Source organism: Salmo trutta, chromosome 12, assembly GCF_901001165.1.
Source record: "Salmo trutta chromosome 12, fSalTru1.1, whole genome shotgun sequence".
Lineage (NCBI taxonomy): Eukaryota > Metazoa > Chordata > Actinopteri > Salmoniformes > Salmonidae > Salmo > Salmo trutta.
In genome coordinates, this window is record NC_042968.1 from 65,568,380 (window position 1) to 65,587,563 (window position 19,184).

At 44.2% G+C, this 19,184-nt stretch overlaps 1 protein-coding gene across 1 annotated transcript; it reads right to left on the reverse strand.

Annotated features, from left to right (window-relative positions):
• On the reverse strand, nt 1-5,639 carry LOC115204003 (adenosine receptor A2b). The gene is made up of 2 exons (XM_029769189.1): nt 4,765-5,639; nt 1-1,728 (listed from the first exon to the last, which is right to left on the reverse strand). The coding sequence occupies exons 1-2, from the start codon at nt 5,094-5,096 to the stop codon at nt 654-656; spliced, it is 1,407 nt and encodes a 468-aa protein (XP_029625049.1). The 5' UTR covers nt 5,097-5,639; the 3' UTR covers nt 1-653.
• Nucleotides 5,640-19,184: the final 13,545 nt, after the last annotated feature.

Sequence of the window (19,184 nt, forward strand, 5' to 3'; positions counted from 1 at the left end):
TAACATAGCTTATTTAGGTCTTTTAATAATCTGACAAGCATTTGAAAACATGATATGACACAATTGGAGGAATACTGCATTGCAAGAGAGAGAGAGAATACATTCCCGAAGTCTCACACTGACATACAGTAGTTGCATTAACTCAGTAGTGGTTGGCCAGCAATACCAAATATTGAGTCATACCGTATTGGACAGTTTCCAGGGTCAATATGGTTTCGGTCATAATCTGTCAGCATATGACAGGTGCTCAGTAGATCAGACCATTCATTTATATCGTCATACATGTTCAATTCTGAAAGACTATTAGACTACAGTAAAGAGCCTCAGAGGTAACGTGTACAAAATGTGTCCACCAATAACAGCTATGTGATAAGTAAACAAGAACAACAGATACAATCATTTCAAGAAAGAAAAAAGCTCAATGGCTAGACGTGATTTAATACCAGTTTGTTGTTGCCCTTTCAGGCTAAGAAGTCTCCCCCCTAAAGAAAGAAAATATATTTCCAGTCAGTGCAACCATTTCCAATATTTCGGTAGAATTTCTTTTACAGATGAAGGGAACATGCTTTTGACCTGGTCCCTCACTTCTCCCCCTCCTAGTTGATGATGTACGTTGGGGTATCAGTAACTTGTCCATCATGGGGATAACTATGTCATGACACCTCAGTGAGTTCTACTGAGTGGTTAGGGCTGGTTAGTGTGGGGGACAGAGGCCTGACGTGCACAAAGGATATGTTCCCACTGTCCTTCACCTCCATCAACTCTTTTGTAGTCTCAACCCCACTTTGGTCCGCACATCCCATGATGCATTGCTGCTGCCTGGGAGACACCGGGACATCACCTTTGTTGTGTCCGTTTTCAATGGAGCTGATTGGTGCAGGGTCTGACTGTGGTGGTGACCATCGGCAGGAGTCAGAGTAAGCTTCTTTCCCAGCTCTATGGATCTCTATGGGGGTTCGAGCGGGGCTAAGTTTGGGGCTGGGCTCCAGGGAATAATTGTTCCCCATGGTGCCACATGAGCTGTCCACCATGCTGATGCGAGTAGAGGCACGCGTGATACTGCTGCTGCTACCCAGCCCTCTGCCCCCCCCTCCCCCAGCTCCATGCCCCTCCCGGTGCCCCAGGATGTGCTTGCGCAGGATCCTGCGGAAGGTGTGGCGGAACTCCCGGATGCGGTATGCATAGATGAAGGGGTTGACCACGGAGTTGGCGTGGGACAGGATGATGGCAATGTTCATCACCCAGACGTGCGGGCGCCCACAGTCCTGGCAGAACAGGTTGAAGCAGTTGATGATGTGGAGGGGCAACCAGCAGAGGGCAAACAGCCCCACGATGATGGCCAGAGACTTGGCTGCGTGGACCTCCTTCTGCAGGGTGGAGCGGGACGATGTGGACGATGAGCATGCCCCAGGGGCGTGCATGTGAGCCAGCTTCAGGTCCATCAGTCTCAGCTGGTGCCGCGCCGCCATGAAGATGCGGGCGTAGATGACCAGCATGGCCAGCAGGGGCACCAGCACACAACCGAAGAAGTTGAAGTAGACCATGTATTCCAGGGTGACCACGCCCTCGAACAGGCACTCTGTCATGCCTTCGGGGCACGAGCTGCTGTTGGTGCCGTTGACACCCCTGTTCCAGCCCAGCATGGGTGTGAGGCCGATGCCCACAGAGAGAACCCAGCACACTGCGATGATGCCCTTTGCCCTCCCGGACGTCACAAGACTGTTATACCTAGAGGATCACATGAAAACATGAGAGGAATTCAGATAGGCATTTTATATTGTTACATGACACAGAAATGCTCCCAGGATGAGAGGGTTCCTTTATTCAAGTCCAGACATTCCCAGTAACACTCAATAAGAAAGCAAGTTCACCTTTCCTGGACCCAACCAATGACTTTTACTTCCTGTAATCAGAGAGCTTAGAGAACGTATGGGACAGGCTTCAGAGGGTAAAACGGCTTTATCCCGAGAACACACTAGTATTTGCATATATAGCAGTAAGCTCTTGGAAAATGAGTCCATTGTTTGGGAGACTCCACCAGTCCTGCCATACTAGGACATGGAGCAGTGGATATCAGGTCACGCACTACATTTAGATTTAAGAAAGCATTTTCTACCTGTATTGTGATTTAGGGAACATTGCACAAAAGCTTATCTATAGTCTGATGTAACCCTTCTTGGCTTTGCTTTGTTTCTGCATCAGACATTAGACAAATGGAAATCAGTGTTGCCGTCATGAACAAGGTACCAGGCTATATTAACAAGTTTAGCTGTCTGTATTCTTCCATTGGTCATGTCTAAACCGGAGTTCATAATGTACACCAGGGTGGAAGTCAGAGGACAGCACCACAGGCACATGACCCTGTTGTTTGTGGTTATGGGGGTGAGTTTGGGGGGTCCAGGGGGGATTTAGGCCTCTTTGACTGAGACCTCTGTGGACCAGGGTGGCGGCAAGTTTATTAAGCCCCTTGGATCTATGGTCATTGGCACCAAAGCTCTGGCTCCAATGAAAGCTCATTCATATCCACACACACACACACACACACACACACACACACACACACACACACACACACACACACACACACACACATACTGGCTGGGCCCTTTTGCAATAAACACCTGCTTTAGGACTTTTCCATGGAAGCAATGCCTTCCCACGGGAGAATCAAAATTGCAATTGCGACTGTGACCAAACAGTGGCTTTGATTATCCACACATTTGTAGTATGAAGCATTAATGCGAGTCTTAATATTTCACTCTAGTAAAGAAAAGGGATTTGCAAGTTGAATTAATTGGTTGTTGCCAAGTTGTTTGCAGGTTGAGTTGTTTGATTGTAGTCTGATGGAAACAGGGTTTGGTAGGTTACTTATTAAGGGTTCTATTTTCGGCTGGCGGTTAAGGCGGCGCTAGTGTCAAAAGTACGTTAGCTTGCAAATTCGTCATGTAAAAAAAAACTGGCGCACTGGCATTTTCCAGACCCAGGTTCGGGAATTTATCTGTCTTCAGTTTAGATGGGCTGGTTGGAAATATTTGAGGTGTGTCCTTAAAAACATGATCCAAAGTTCTAATTTCAGGCAGCGCTGTTAGGGATATTTAAGATCAAACAAAAACAGTTTTTAGAGGTAACGCAGTTGGTTATGCCATGAATTTTGAGAGCGGAAACACAGCCTATCCAGCCACGACGCACACTGTCCATATTCGCGTGGAACAAGAGTAGACCAATGTGCCTTTGATGAATGTATACTTTGTATTTAGTTTAAATTCCCAATGCAATCGCGAAGTAGTCAATACTGTCGATAAAGGGTTTGGCTCCTGAGACCGATTGGAAATACATCTTAATCACCAAAGATGTATTAAAATATCAAGTTTGAGAGGAGTAAAACAGTGAGCTGACATTCCCTTTTTATCTCTGCATTGTAGGCAGGCCCACATTATTTTAGCCATGCAGGTCCCGTTTTGGATGTGCGTAAAAACCTCCATCGTCTGCGTTGTTTTAGTGTTATATGCCCACAGGGGAAAATGATGGTGTACGGTAAGTGTGACATAGCCTATTTAAAATAAGTTGTTGTTATGTTTTGTTTCAAATTTTATTAGAATGGCAGCAAATAACCCTTAACAAATGTTCAAAGTTACATATTTGCCCCTTAAGCAAGCTTGAGTGCCTTATTAAGCAAACATTATATCGCGTCCTAATAAACTAGCTATCTAAATTTTTATTGCAAGCAATTTGTTGCAGTTAATGTTGCTAATGACTGGTGTTGAGCAGATAGCATTATCTACCTGTCATCACACCCTGATGGAGAACTGGAAAACAGAAAAATAACAACGCTCTCTCACTCGCTAAAGCTAAGGCTTGACAGGCTCTTCCGGCAGCGCAAATGGACACATTTCAGGCTGAGGGTTGAGTTTGACAGATCCTAATCGGCTACACAGTCACAGACCAGTATAGAATAGAAGAGGCACATGGGACATTCCACATACAACACATTATAAAAGACCATAAGACATAACTAATAAAGACAACAAATAATTGTCAAAATTATTAACTCATCTAACCCTACTTGACATCCACAAAAATATTGTTTATTCCAGTTATTGTTATGTATAAACAATCTCCATTTGCTATTAAAAGCAAGACTATAAAGACTGTAAATGTACATTGAATTGTAAGGAAATGAAAACACGTTCCTACATTCTTTGGGGAAACTGACTATCGATTGAAGAGGGATGACGTTGCTCTATGTCCACCCTGTCACACTGACAGAGAGACTACGTGAGCTGGTGCACGTTTCTGGTAAGGTTCACCAGGGCTGTTTAAGGTGAGAACACTGGCCTTTCTATCGATACGGTGCCTGGGCCTGCTCCCTCACCGCTCTCCCTTGGTGTTGATTTACCAGGATGATAACGTCCTTTTAGTCCTTCCAACAGCACACAAACACTAACCCAATGAAGCCCGTGGAGACATTTACCTCTGTCTGCCCTGCGGTGGGGAGATGAACCCTAATCAAATAACCTCACTATAATGTGTTTTGATACACAAATGCATTTTGTGGTGCGTCACTTAGATCACAGCCAAGATCTAACAGGACAGAGGACCTGCCTTTGGTGTTCTGCAAATAAAACATTGTGTTAAACATCGATGATACCTGTTTATGTTTCATTGTTGGTTTCTAGAAAGAAAACAGGAGCAGAGTGTCACCACCTTCCTCAGCCCAGTCCCCCCCCCTCCAATCCCCTCCCTCTCCTCCCCTGCTAAGATCACCTGAGGGGGCACTTGATGGCGATGTAGCGGTCCACAGCGATGGCCAGCAGGCTGAAGATGGAGCTCTGGGTGAGCACCAGTACGAAGCAGGCGATGAACAGGCAGCCGTGGAAGTTGGCACAGAAGCCCGTGCTGATGGTGATGGCGAAGGGTATGGCCAGCAAGCCCACAGCGATATCTGCCACCGCCAGGGACACCACGAAGTAGTTGGTGATGCTCTGCAAGGTGCTGTTGAGGCAAACGGCCCAGCAGACCAGCATGTTACCGGTCACGGCCAGAAAGGCTATGACCAGCTCCAGGGCGATGTAGACCAGGGAGGCATTGTTCAGCATGGTGTGGCTGGGGTCACGTTGAAGGTCACAGCCAGAGTCTGAGTCAGGTAGCAGGGAAGGGGCTTCCTCGTCTCTACACGCATCGCTACACGTGCAGACACTCCCCCTCCAACAGCAAGCCTCACACACACACACACACACACACACACACACACACACACACACACACACACACACACACACACACACACACACACACACACACACACACACACACACACACAGGTGAGGTGCTATTGCAGTGCTGCCAGAGACTGTCCCTTCAGTGATTAGCAGGCCCCACCACCACTAACCACTTCCTGTTTATACACCCGACGCCCAGGAAATGGTGCCACTGCCAACCACACAGCAAATGGAGAAGTGAGTTGAGATTCACTCTAATGTATTGTTACTCTACAGAAGGTTTTTTGCTTCTCTTCTTCTTCCACTTCTTCTGTCCAATCGTGCTTTCTGTTGCTAACCTCAGCAACCTCCTCGGTGGCTGGACACTGGGAGGGGGCGGAGTGTTGCCGTGGCCAACCCACTGTCACATGAAGATCAGTGTCCTGCGAAGAGAGAGAGAGAGAGAGAGAGAGAGAGAGAGAGAGAGAGAGAGAACAATCTCATCACAAGTCCCTGTACAAACAGGCTGCAGGTCAACCAACACACCAGGTCACAACAGCAATCTGTCTTCCAAAGCCAGCAGCTCTGTTTTCCAAAATACAGATTTTTATTTTAGAACAGCTTCCCTCCCAAAAAGCTCACACATCATCAGACCCTGTCACACTTTTGGAATTATAGTGACACAGCTAGTTTCTATAGTAATCATTAACATGGCTGTGCTTGTTCTATTCAAGGTGTGGTCGTCTTCTCCAAAGCATTTACTATAGTCAGTCAGGTTATTCTAAATCTAAAGCAATTGTTGGCATTCGGTAGCCTGGCGGGTAGGAGTGTTGGGCCAGTAACGGAAAGGTTGCTGGATCGAATGCCCAAGGTAAAAATCTGTCGTTCTGCCCCTGAGCAAGCCTGTTAACCCACTGTTCACTATGTCGATTAAGGCAGCCCCCAGCACCTCTCTCATTCAGAGGGGTTGGGTTAAATGCAGAAGACACATTTCAGTTGAATGCGTTCAGTTGTACAACTGACGAGGTATCCCCCTTTCCTTCCTGTTGCCAGTACAAACCCCAACTGACGAGGTATCCCCCTTTCCTTCCTGTTGCCAGTACAAACCCCAACTGACGAGGTATCCCCCTTTCCTTCCTGTTGCCAGTACAAACCCCAACTGACGAGGTATCCCCCTTTCCTTCCTGTTGCCAGTACAAACCCCAACTGACGAGGTATCCCCCTTTCCTTCCTGTTGCCAGTACAAACCCCAACTGACGAGGTATCCCCCTTTCCTTCCTGATGCCAGTACAAACCCCAACTGACGAGGTATCCCCCTTTCCTTCCTGATGCCAGTACAAACCCCAACTGACGAGGTATCCCCCTTTCCTTCCTGATGCCAGTACAAACCCCAACTGACGAGGTATCCCCCTTTCCTTCCTGATGCCAGTACAAACCCCAACTGACGAGGTATCCCCCTTTCCTTCCTGATGCCAGTACAATCCCCAACTGACGAGGTATCCCCCTTTCCTTCCTGTTGCCAGTTCAAACCCCTTAACAAAGAGAGATTTACATGTGGGCTAGTCAATTGAGTGTAGTGGGATCCACAGGACAGTGCCAGTTATTACTGTGTATCAGCCTCACTTTAATACCCTTATACAAACCTTGATGATTGAGGTCAGGAAAATTGTACAATATTTCAAAAGAACAGTTTTGAACGAACATACACCTCTGGATCTGTACAAATGGATATTACCACTTGAATGTTCAGTATGATGACAGAACAGTAGACAGAGGGAAACCATGACGTGGTATGAGAGGAAGCATTCCTAAAGCGTAAACACTGCTGTTCCCTTACTGATAATATGCAGGGGTCTGGTCTTTTCTTCTGTTTATAGTAAGTAGCTCGTTGTTATCAGGCCCTCTTGGCTCTTGAATATCTTCTTGGCTATCAACCCTCTTGGGAACCCTCTTGGGTATCAAGTTTAGACAAAGATTTGACAGCTCCTTCCCCTGGAACCCATTGAACTCTGTGTTGGCAGCCATGTCTGAGAACGTGGCAGAGCGAATATGAAAAAGAAACATGCCTTTAATCAGAGTGAATGCTCTTTAATCCTGGCCCCAAGGGTCAAAGGGGCCGTTTGTTATACCTCACCCCCTCCCTCACCCTGCAACCCACTGTGCCCCTCTGGAGTGGTTTAAGGACGGTGGAATCTAGGGAGAGGGGGGCAAAGGGTCGTAATAGGGGTGCTGGTCAGGGAAAGAATTCCTCGAGAGTAAGTTAGTGGGCAGACAGACAGGCAGATCATTGGAGCTGATAAATGGAAGCTGACATTTCCACAACCTGGTCTTCTCAACTACAATGACACATCATAACATGGGCTCTTCCTTCTGAAGTGTACTGAGGGCAATTAGTGGGGTTTGAAGGCAAAGTGCATGTCCTATAGACACTGAGTATACAAAACATTAGGAACACCTTCCTAATATTGAGTTGCATCCCCCTTTTACCCTCAGAACAGCCTCAGTTCGTCGGGACATGGACTCTACAAGGTGTTGAAAGCATTCCACGGGGATGCTGGCCCATGTTGACTCCAATGCTTCCCACAGTAGGGTGAAGTTGGCTGGATGTCCTTTAGGTGGAGGACAGACGGGAAACTGTTGAGCGTGGGTTAAACCCAGCAGTGTTGCAATTCTTGACACAAATTGGTGCGCCTGGCACCTACTACCATACCCCGTTCAAAGGCACTTAAATATTTTGTCTTGCCCATTCACCCTCTGAATGGCACACATACACACTCCATGTCTTAACTGTCCCCTCCTCTTCATCTACACTGATTGAGGATCATAGATAAGGGATCATAGATTTCACTTGGATTCACCTGGTCAGAGCAGGTGTGCATAATGTTTTGTCCATACATATTTAGGCAACATGACAGACGAATATCCACATACACTATATATACAAAAATATGCGGAAGCCCCTTCAAGTTAGTGGATTCGGCTAATTCAGCCACACCCATTGCTAACAGGTGTATAAATCGAGCATACAGCCATGCAATCTCCATAGACAAAGATTGGCAGTAGAAACACCTTACTGAAGAGCTCAGTGACTTTTAACGTAGCACCATCATAGGATGCCACCTTTCCAACAAGTCAGTTTGTCAAATGTCTGCCCTGCTAGAGCTGCCCCGGTCAACTGTAAGAGCAGTTATTGTAAAGAAACGTCTAGGAGCAAAAAACGGTTCAGCTCCAAAGTAGTAGACCACACAAGCTCACAGAACGGGACGCTGAGTGCTGAAGTGCGTAGCGCATTAAAATCGTTGAGTTCCAAACTGCCTCTGGAAGCAACGTCAGCACAAGAACTGTTCGTCAGGAGCTTCATGAAATGGAATTCCATGGCCAAGCAGACGCACACAAGCCTAAGATCACCATGCGCTATGCAAAGCGTCGGCTGGAGTGGTGTAAGCCGCCATTGGACTCTGGAGCAGTGGAAACACATTCTCTGCAGTGATGAATCACGCTTTACCATCTGGCAGTCTGACGGACAAATCTGGGTTTGGTGGATGCCAGGAGAACGTTACCTGCCCCAATGCATAGTGCCAACTGTAAAGTTTGGTGGAGGAGGAATAATGGTCCAGGTGCTGTTTTTCATGGTTCGTGCTAGGCCCCCTAGTTCCAGTGAAGGGAAATCTTAATGCTACAGCATACAATTACATTCTAGACGATTCTGTGCTTCCAACTTTGTGGCAACAGTTTGGGGAAGGCTCTTTCTTGTTTCAGAATGACAACGCCCCTGTTCACAAACCGAGGTCCATACAGAAATGGTTTGTCGAGATCGGTGTGGAAGAACTTAACTGGCCTGCACAGAGCCCTGATCTCAACTCCATCAAACACCATTGGGATGAATTGGAATGACGACTGCGAGCCAGGCCTAATCGCCCAATATCCATGCCCGACCTCACTAATGCTCTTGTGACTGAATGAAACCAAGTCCCCACAGCAGTGTTCCAACATCTAGTGGAAAGCCTTCTCAGAAAAGTGGAGGCTGTTATAGCAGCAAAGGGGTGACCAACTCCATATTAATGCCCATGATTGTGGAATGAGATGTTCGACAAGCAGGTGTCCACATACTCTTGGTCCAGTAGTGTATTTAGGTGACATGATAACAGTACCAGTCAAAAGTTTGTACACACCTACTCATTCAAGGGTTTTTTAAATATATATTTTTTTACAATTTTCTACATTTCAGAAAAATAGTGAAGACATTAAAAACTATGAACTAACACATATCATGTAGTAACCAAAAGTGTTAAGCAAATCATGCCTTGATGACAGCTTTTCAGACTCTTGGCATTCTCTCAACCAGCCTCATGAGGTAGTCACCTGGAATGCATTTCAATTAATAGGTGTGCCTTGTTCAAATGTAATTTGTGGAATTTCTTTCCTTCTTAATGCATTTGAGCCAATCAGTTGTGTTTTGACAAGGTAGGGGTGGTATATAGAAGACAGGTAAAAGACCAAGTCCATATTATGGCAAGAACAGCTCAAATAAGCAAAGAGAAACGACAGCCCAGCATTACTTTAAGACATGAATGTCAGTCAATACGGAAAATGTCAAGAACTTTTAAAGTGTCTTCAAGTGCAGTAGCAAAAACCATCAAGCGCTAGGATGAAACTGGCTCTCATGAGGACCGCCACAGGAAAGGAAGACCCAGAGTTACCTCTGCTGCAGAGGATAAGTTCATTAGAGTTACCAGCCTCACAAATTGCAGCACAAATAAATGCTTCACAGAGTTCAAGTAAACAGACACATCTCAACATCAACTGTTCAGAGGAGACTGCGTGAATCAGGCCGAATTGCTGCAAAGAAACTACTACTAAAGGACACCAATAAGAAGATACTTGCTTCGGCCAAGAAACACGAGCAATGGACATTACACCGGTGGAAATCTGTCCTTCGGTCTGATGAGTCCAACTTTTGAGTTTTTTGTTTCCAACCACTGTGTCTTTGTGGTGAGATGTAGAGTAGGTGAACGGATGATCTCCGCATGTGTGGTTCCCACCGTGAAGCATGGAGGAGGAGATGTGATGGTGTGGGGGTGTTTTGCTGGTGACACTGTCTGTGATTTATTTTGAATTCATGGCACACATAACCAACATGGCTACTACAGCATTCTGCAGCGATAAGCCATCCCATCTGGTTTGTGCTTAGTGGGACTATCAATTGTTTTTTAACAGGACAATGACCCAACACACATCCAGGCTGTGTAAGGGCTATTTGACCAAGAATGAGAATGATGGAGTGCTGCATCAGATGACCTGGCCTCCACAATCACCCGACCTCAACCCAATTGAGATGGTTTGGGATGAGTTGGACCACAGCCAACAAGTGCTCAGCATAAGTGGGAACTTCTTCAAGACTGTTGGAAAAGCATTCCAGGTGAAGCTGGTTGAGAGAATGCCATGAGTGTGCAAAGCTGTCATCAAGGTAAAGGGTGGCTACTTTGAAGAATCTCAAATATAAAATATATTTAGATTTTTTTAAACATTTTTTTGGTTACTACATGATTCCAAACTTTTGACTGGTACGATGGGTGATAGACATCCACAAATTAATACATACCATACGAAATGTAACATATCATACTAAATGGAGTGTCACAGATTTGCATACAGAATAATACGAAATGCTCCAAGACCAGGTTGCCACTGGCCTTACCTAACCTCAGAGGCAGGAATAAGCTACGTGCCTGGCTTCACTGGCTTCACGTGGATCATTAATGTGTTATATGATAAAGGTGGTGCAGGAATTCAAATGGGGCAGCTTATTTTCAGTTTGTTTGCTTGTACACTATGGCTGTCCCCATAGGAGAACCCTTTTTGTTTCCAGGTAGAACCCTTTTTGGTTCCAGGTAGAACCCTTTTGGGTTCCATGTAGGACCCTCTGTGTAAAGTCTTTTTTTTCCTGAAACCCAAAAGGTTTCTACCTGAAATCAAAAAGGGTTCTTCAAAGGGTTCTCCTTTGGGGACAGCCAAAGAACCCTTTTAGGTACTACATAGCACCTTTTTCTAAGACTGCACATAGGTGTACTGTAATCTATGAGTCAGTGTACAATGTATAGTGTGTAAATCGGCATTAATGTGAGTGTGTGTGTGTGTGTGTGTGGATGTGTGGATGTGTGCACGTGCGCCTTGAAGGATGTGATAAGCTTCGCACATCCTTTGGAAGGACTGTATTGCAGACCTGTCAATCAAAGGACCAGTTGTGGAGAGGACCACCACAGTGAGTGAAAATGAATAACAGGAATGTTGCTGTTGGCCATACCACTATGTGAATTGCTGATGTAAGGAGAATTACGGCTTGACTACATCTTTGTCCTGAAATACAGACACAAACAACGCCAGGGTAATTTACGGTTGGTGTAAAAGTGATGGTAATTTATAGTTGGTGTAACAGTGAGGATAATTTATGGTTGTTGTAATTGACAGTTTGCCGTGGAATAGGTCTTTGAGGTTGTAGTCTAGAGTCGAGACTACATAGCCCAAAACAAGCGACCAATCAGCATCTGCATTATAGCCAGGTGATGCAGATGATATTCATTCTCAGGATAAAGTTTTTCAATATGTTTACATAATCAACATATTTCTATATTGATAGATAGCAGGGTCGGGGTCAATTCCAATTTCAGCTCAGTCAATCCAGGAAGACTGCAAGAAGTAGGTCTGTTGATCATGTTAGTATATTATAGGTAGTAATTGTTGATCATGTTAGTATATAATAGGTAGTAATTGTTGATCATGTTAGTATATTATAGGTAGTAATTGAGTTATGAAGCTTATTGTAGCCATATTTCCTTTCAGTTTCAATTTTGTTGACTAATTTAATGAGGAGGGATCAAGTAAATTAAATCACCAAAACTATTGTGTCTAACCTGAAATAAATGGACACAAAAAGAAACTCGAATATTTCACAATTTCGACAATTATATTTAACCTTAATTAAATTAAGAGCCACTTTGAGATTTGGGACATTTGAATCATTTTTGACCAATAGTTATTACCCTTTATGATTAACCATACAGTGAAAGTAAAAAAATAAAAAATAATACTTGCCTTTTTGTCTTGTCAAGACATACACCGACGCAAATGTACAACATATGTTCAAGCCTTCTCTCCATAGGCTACAAGCGTATTCATAACATTCACATAATCCATGCTTCTTCAAAAAGTGAAAGTTTGTCTAGAGGAAAATATGGCTGTAAATGATATAGATGTTCCGCCTGTTGGAGAGGTTTCGGTCTTGATGCACTCAGAAGCTAGAACAGGTTAACGCGGTTGCATGCTCTGATCAATGCGCGGTTCTGACGACGTGCAATATATCACTTTCTTACAGGTCGTCAAGAGGAGGTGGGATTTAGGCAGCTCAGCTATGTGTGTGTGACGTAACTATTGGTCTGTTATAATTGTACATTTACTTCAGAATAGCTGTACCTGGACCAGTTTCAATGATGAGCAGATTACGTTGATACATGTTGAAGTTTATCGTGGATGAAAAAGCATTGCGGGTGGGATAAACGTCAATCCCCAAAGTGACATCAGAATCCACAGAATTTCTACCGATCTGTTGCTAAAATTAGACCATGGTAAAATGTATCCATTGTTACTGTACAAGCAGCATATGACCACTAATCTATCTAATAGTACAAACCTGGCATATGACCACTAATCTAGCCCTTTACTGTGGCAGGGGTAATCTATAACAGTTGTGGGGGTACCAGCTCACTGAGGTCTAGAGATTGCTCTGGATAAGAGCGTCTGCTAAATGATGTAAATGTAAATGTAAATGTAGAGATCACTCAATGTATCTATTTTTTTTGTCACGCTTTGTAAACAGCAGGTGTAGACTAACAGTGAAATGTTTACTTCTGGGCCTTTCCCAACAATGCAGAGAGAAAAAAAAAAAATATTCGAAAAAGAATAACACACAATTAATTAGCAAACACAGTTTGGCTATATACACGTTGGTTCCAGACTTGATGCAACAGTACTGCTTGCGGTGTGGTAGCAGCTGGAGTCTTTGACTATTTCTAGGGCCTTCCTCTGACACCGCCTGGTATAGAGGTCCTGGATGGCAAGGAGCTTGGCCCCTGTGATGTGCTGGGCAGTACGCACTACCCTCTGCAGTGCCTTGCGGTCAGATGCCAAGACAAGCGCTGATGCAGCCTTTCAAGATCCTCTCAATGGTGCAGCTGTAGAACTTTTTGAGGATCTGAGGGCCTATGCTGAATCTTTTCAGTCTCCTGAGGGAGGTATTGTTGTGCCCTCTTTACAGCTGTGTTGGTGTGTGTGTGGACCATGATCATTCCTTTGTGGTGTGGACACAGAGGAACTCGAAGCTCTCGACCTGCTCCACTGCAGCCCTGTCGATGTGGTTGGGGGCGTGCTCGGCCCTCCGTTTCCTGTAGTCCACGATCAGCTCCTTAGTCTTGCTGATGTTGAGGGAGAGGTTGTTGTCCTGGCACCACACTGCCAGGTCTCTGACCTCCTCCCTATAGGCTGTCTCATCATTGTCGGTGATCAGGCCTACCACCGTCGTGTCATCTGCAAACTTAATGATGGTATTGGAGTCGTGCACGACCCCGCAGTCGGGGGTGAACAGGGAGTACAGGAAGGGACTAAGCACGTACCCCTGATGGGCCCCGTGTTGAGGGTCAGAGTGGCGGATGTGTTGTTGCCTACCCTCACCACCTGGGGGTGGCCCATCCAGGATCCAGTTGCAGAGGGAGGTGTTTAATCCCAGGGTCCTTACCTTAGTGATGAACTTGTAGGGCACTGTAGTGTTGAACACTGAGCTGAATGCAATGCTGTTCATTGACTACAGCTCAGCGTTCAACACCATAGTGCCCTCCAAGCTCATCACTAAGCTAAGGACCCTGGGATTAAACACCTCCCTCTGCAACTGGATCCTGGATGGGTAGCCCCCAGGTGTTCATTGACTCATGTAGGTGTTCCTTTTGTCCAGGTGGGAAAGGGCAGTCATCTGTGGATCTGTTGGGGCGGTATGCAAATCGGAGTGGGTCCAGGGTGTTTGGGATGAAGATGTGAGCCATGACCAGACTTTCAAAGCACTTCATGGGTACAGATGTAGTCATTTAGACAGGTTACCTTGGCGTTCTTGGGCACAGGGGCTATGGTGTTCTCAGTGGCGTGTATTCATGGATGCCAAGGGTAGCCATGCTTCCCCAAATCATTAACCAAGACATTTAAAACAATATATATAGAATTTGTCTTTTGCCCCTCTGTCTTTGTATGTGCAGGCCATCTATCTGATACTGTCTGGTCATAAAGAGTATGACAGTGTTGCCACCTGTAGCATTGACTGCAAGGGAAGCCAGCGATCATTTTGCCTCCCTTGATAAAAAAAGTATAAAAGAATAGCCAGTCAGTGTTGAGCTAAACTGAGTGCACCAAAGGAAAATGTTATGGGAAGCCAGTTTGGATTTGGCTTCTCTCCTATCACATCGTATCAAGAGAAATACGTAATTGACAGAAACAACTTCAATTGTTGCATCTCGTTGTGTTGTTTTCCTCTGGTGGCTAGCTAGCTAAAATTGGTCATTTCCTAGATTAGCCATGAATGGAGATAGGGATTTGGACTTCTGGTTTTACTTCATTCTCTGTACTGGCCAATGGTTACAACAACGATTCTGATACAACCATAAATTCATACATTGTGCCCCTGGACTGAGGGAATGAACGTTTAATATGTAGCTAGATGTAGAAGGCTAACGTTAACTAGCTAACGTTGACAATGAGTGGAAGTTAGGCTAGTAAGCAAGCATTTTAGCCAGGTAGCCTAGGACAATAAAAAATACAAGTGTGTACTGTATGACAGTCATAGACCGTTTCATCAACATGAAAGACAGGAGGATGACATTCTCTATAAGTAGGGTGAGTCAACATGTTTTTTCTACATGCATGAACATAAGCACACACTCACACACGCACACAGACGCACACACACACAAATCAGAACCAGACAGCCACATCATATTTAGTTTACGTTGATTGAACTAAATCATTTTTGGTATTTTTTAGTTGTCACTGTATTAGACTAAGCATAGCTGATTTGATGATGTTGAAATGTTGAAGTTTAAATGGTGCTGGAATAGTGGAGGCAGCTCCTGTTTTCTTTGCGACTTACGGTAACTCTCTGTGGTTCTAAATCAATAGTTGTTTAGTAGTCTGAAAATTAAGGAAACTTTAATTTGCTTGATCATACTGTAGGTCATGTAACTGTTTGTTACTGTACATGCAATATGCTTTGTGCACTTCACCGGACAGAGGTTGTTTTCCGGTTTTGTGATGTGGTTGAATTTATTCTGCCACTGTGTCTTCTTATTGTCTCGGTCTCAGACGTATATTTCAGTCGCAAGGCATATAAACTAAAAGGTTATAGAGCAAACAACGCAATTATCACAACACATAGTGTCGCGGGTATGTAGGACAGGAGGAAGGAGCAGAGTCAAATGCAGGATGTGATAGTTCAGTAGGCCGAAGTTTAATTGCACTCAACACGCTAGGTGTATCAACAACACAGAGATCGCAGAAAACCCCAAAAGGGAAACAGGTAATCCAGATGAAGAGGCGAAAATACGCACGGGGCGCAGCCCGGCTTAAATCGATACTCCAAATAATAAAATGCTGGAGCAACATACAAAGTACAACCACACTGCCCGCTGACAATCAAAAATAATCCCGCACAAGACACAACACCCACAGGAACAAACTAAATACCCCCCCCCCCCACTAATGACAGAAACGAAAACAGGTGTGGACTTAGACAGACAAAACACAACGAACACAGAAACATAGATCGGTGGCAGCTAGTAGACCGGCGACAACGACCGCCGAGCGCCGCCCGGCCGAGGAGGGGCACCATTTTCTGTGGATACTGTGACACATAGGTTGTAATAAAATATTCATTTTTTTCTGGCTTGGCTTCCCCAGTGATTTTACCCACGCACTGCTACTGGGTGGTATGCTTGAAACATGAAGGTCAGGGAGAGGTTGAATATGTCAGTGAAGTCTCACATCGGCTATGGAGAGTGTGTCCACACAGTCATCCAGAACAGCTGGTGCTCTCATTCATGGTTCAGTGATGCTAGCCTCGAAGCGAGCATAGAAGGTATTTAGCTCATCTGATAGGCTCGTGTCACTGAACAGCTCGTGGCTGGGTTTCCCTTGTAATCCGTGATAGTTTGCAAGCCCTGCCACATCCGACAAGCGTTAGAGCCAGTGTAGTGGGATTCGATCTTGGTCCTGTATTGACGCTTTGCCTGTTTGATGGTTCGTTGGAGGGTGTAGCGGGATTTCTTAGAAGCTTCCGGGTTAGAGTCCCGCTCCTTGAAAGGAAAGCTCTAGCCTTTAGCTCAGTGCGGATGTTGCCTGTAATCCATGACTTCTGTGTGCAAAGCCATCAAGGCAAAGGGTGGCTATTTGAAGAATCTCAAATATAAAATATGTTTTGATTTATTTAACACTTTTTTGGTTACTACATGATTCCATATGTGTTATTTCATAGTTTTGATGTCTTACTATTATTCCACAATGTAGGAAATAGTAAAAATAAAGAAAAACCCTTGAATGAGTTGGTGTTTTAAAACTTTTGGCCGGTATTGTACATTAGGAGGGCCTGTGTCTCACATTGGCCCAATGAGGATTTAAAAGGAGAGAGTCAACATCACTCACCTGATGTCACAAAATTTTGTCTACGGAAAGGATATTTGCCAACCTGCTTTGATTTGTCTATAATTCGGCTATGGAATTTAAATAAACAGACAATAAAAGAAGTGTCAAATTGTGCACCATGGTGACCGCAATCATGTTACATGAGTGTTGACAAAAATCTTCAGGCAGCAACACATTCACAAACCATTTCCTTGTGAGGCTGACGAGGAGAGAAGCTCAGGGTCTAGCCCACACAATCAACCCATGTTGAGGGATGTTGGTGGAGAGGATGTGACACCTTCCTTTTATCAGCAGAACCACTTAGTTTCCATCTACTGTCTGTGGTGCCTTTGGAGTCATATCTAATGTTCTATTCTGCAGTGGAGCGAAGCAAATTGGGCCAAGAATTCAATTGTAGCTTACATTTTTAAGAATGTCGGTAGAATAAATAAATAAAAATAAGCCTGTAAGCCATGTAACTTTCAGTGTGTTAGTTGTGTAGAAATGGGGAAATAAAAGAGCTTGCTGATGAGGTGTATGGCACTACAGACGGGTAAAAAAATGATAAGAACATGTGATTTAAATTAATCAGTGTCCTCAACTGCAGTCATAATTGTATTGCTTATAGATATTAGCTTGCAAACACAGACAAGTGAATAAAAAACATAATACATACATTTTTCGTTAAATCTACTTCTCAACCTCATTCATCAAATTTAACAAAGCTTTTTGTAATTTCATAATAAGTTAAACGGTCTTGTAGTGTTAACGTTACATTGAGGACTTCAAAGACCTGTTAAATCGACCCAGTTTGAATGGTCCTCTGATACATACTGTAAGTAGTTTGAGTTTTTACTGGTACATGCCAACAAAAATACATCGTGCCCGTAGGCTCAAACCATAGACATCACATTATTCTATCTGTCCTATTGTGGCGTCTGTGACCTGCAGTTATGGAACGTTTCCAAACTAGTATAATTAATTGGCTGAGCCCTCCTGGTGACCTGGATGGAATTGTGTGATACTTCCTTAACCTATAGGAAGTCGTCAATGTCGCAGCCCATGATAAAACAGCTTTTAGGTACTAGCCCTCTATCTATCTCTATGGTTCAAACATCAACGAGCCCAGGTCCCTTAAATCATTGACTGAAGAGTGGCGCTATAAAAGGAGTGGGGGAAGGAAATAAGACGACATTGGCATCCTGTCGACTGTTAGCTATGATGGACTGATAAATTCAACAACTCTTTACTTTATAAAGTGTTCCCCACACAGTACATACCATGCTCTGGCTATGCTCACCCTACTTTTAATCTAATTTCTATTTCAGCGAGACATCAGAGACCTTTGTCACGTAGCCGATTGCTCTTTTTAGCCAGTCCATTTCTTCAGATAACACATGAAAATGAGCAAGCCAGGAACTGTAGAAACCAGAAACCAACCCAACCACAACATGACCACAGTGGTCAGTGTGAAGCATCAGACGTCATTAGGCCGGTTTTCATTGATCAAGGTTTATTCGATAAAAGCAATGTCGCAACAACAAACAAATAGAAACGGCAGATATAGGAGAAATGTTCTAAAAATCGACACATTTTGTATCCGTTCGGCATAGGTGGATTTTTTGTTTTGTCTAACTTTCTTCATCGCGAAAAATGATGGAAACTTTAAAAAATATATAAAATGATTGCGGAATAAATTTGAAGGTACGCGGGGCACGTGATGTCATCACGTTATTATAAAGCTCCACTCCAAATCTAATTCTAAATACCTACTGCTTGCTAAATCTAGTTTTACATCTAAAACATTTACATCTAAATGTTTCTTTGCAGAACAAGGATTGTCTTAATCGCCTTGCTTTTCTGGTTGGCTGGATGCAAGTTTCGCCATCCAATTATTTCAGATATAGGCTACAGGAGCATAAGTTTCACCATAGCACGGAGTGTGCATTCTATCCATGCGGGCTACCTGAGACATGAAACAGATAGGTGGGAGGGCATACAGGCTGTCAGCAACTTATTAACGCACAATTTGCCTAAATGGATCATAGAAACACTTCAATCACTTTTTTATTCGACACCAGGTTTGTGTGTGATGTCATTACATCCAGCTGTTTTTTTAGCGGCAAAATAGTTCATAGGAAACACACCGCAGTATTTTCAATGCAAGCGTTCTAAATGTCAACAAAAAAATACTTTACAAGTTAATGGAAATGTAGCCACTGGGAAAACCCTGAACAACAGTGTTGATCTATTTCACTGACATCAGATGGGCAACAT

What these genes read in the sequence shown, in the direction of transcription:
- LOC115204003 (XM_029769189.1), bottom strand. Translation starts at nt 5,096, where the DNA reads ATGCTGAACAATGCCTCCCTGGTCTACATCGCCCTGGAGCTGGTCATA. An exon ending in GCCATCAAGTGCCCCCTCAG is followed by an intron (nt 1,729 to 4,764) that starts GTGATCTTAGCA and finishes GTGATCCTCTAG; the next exon opens with GTATAACAGTCTTGTGACGT.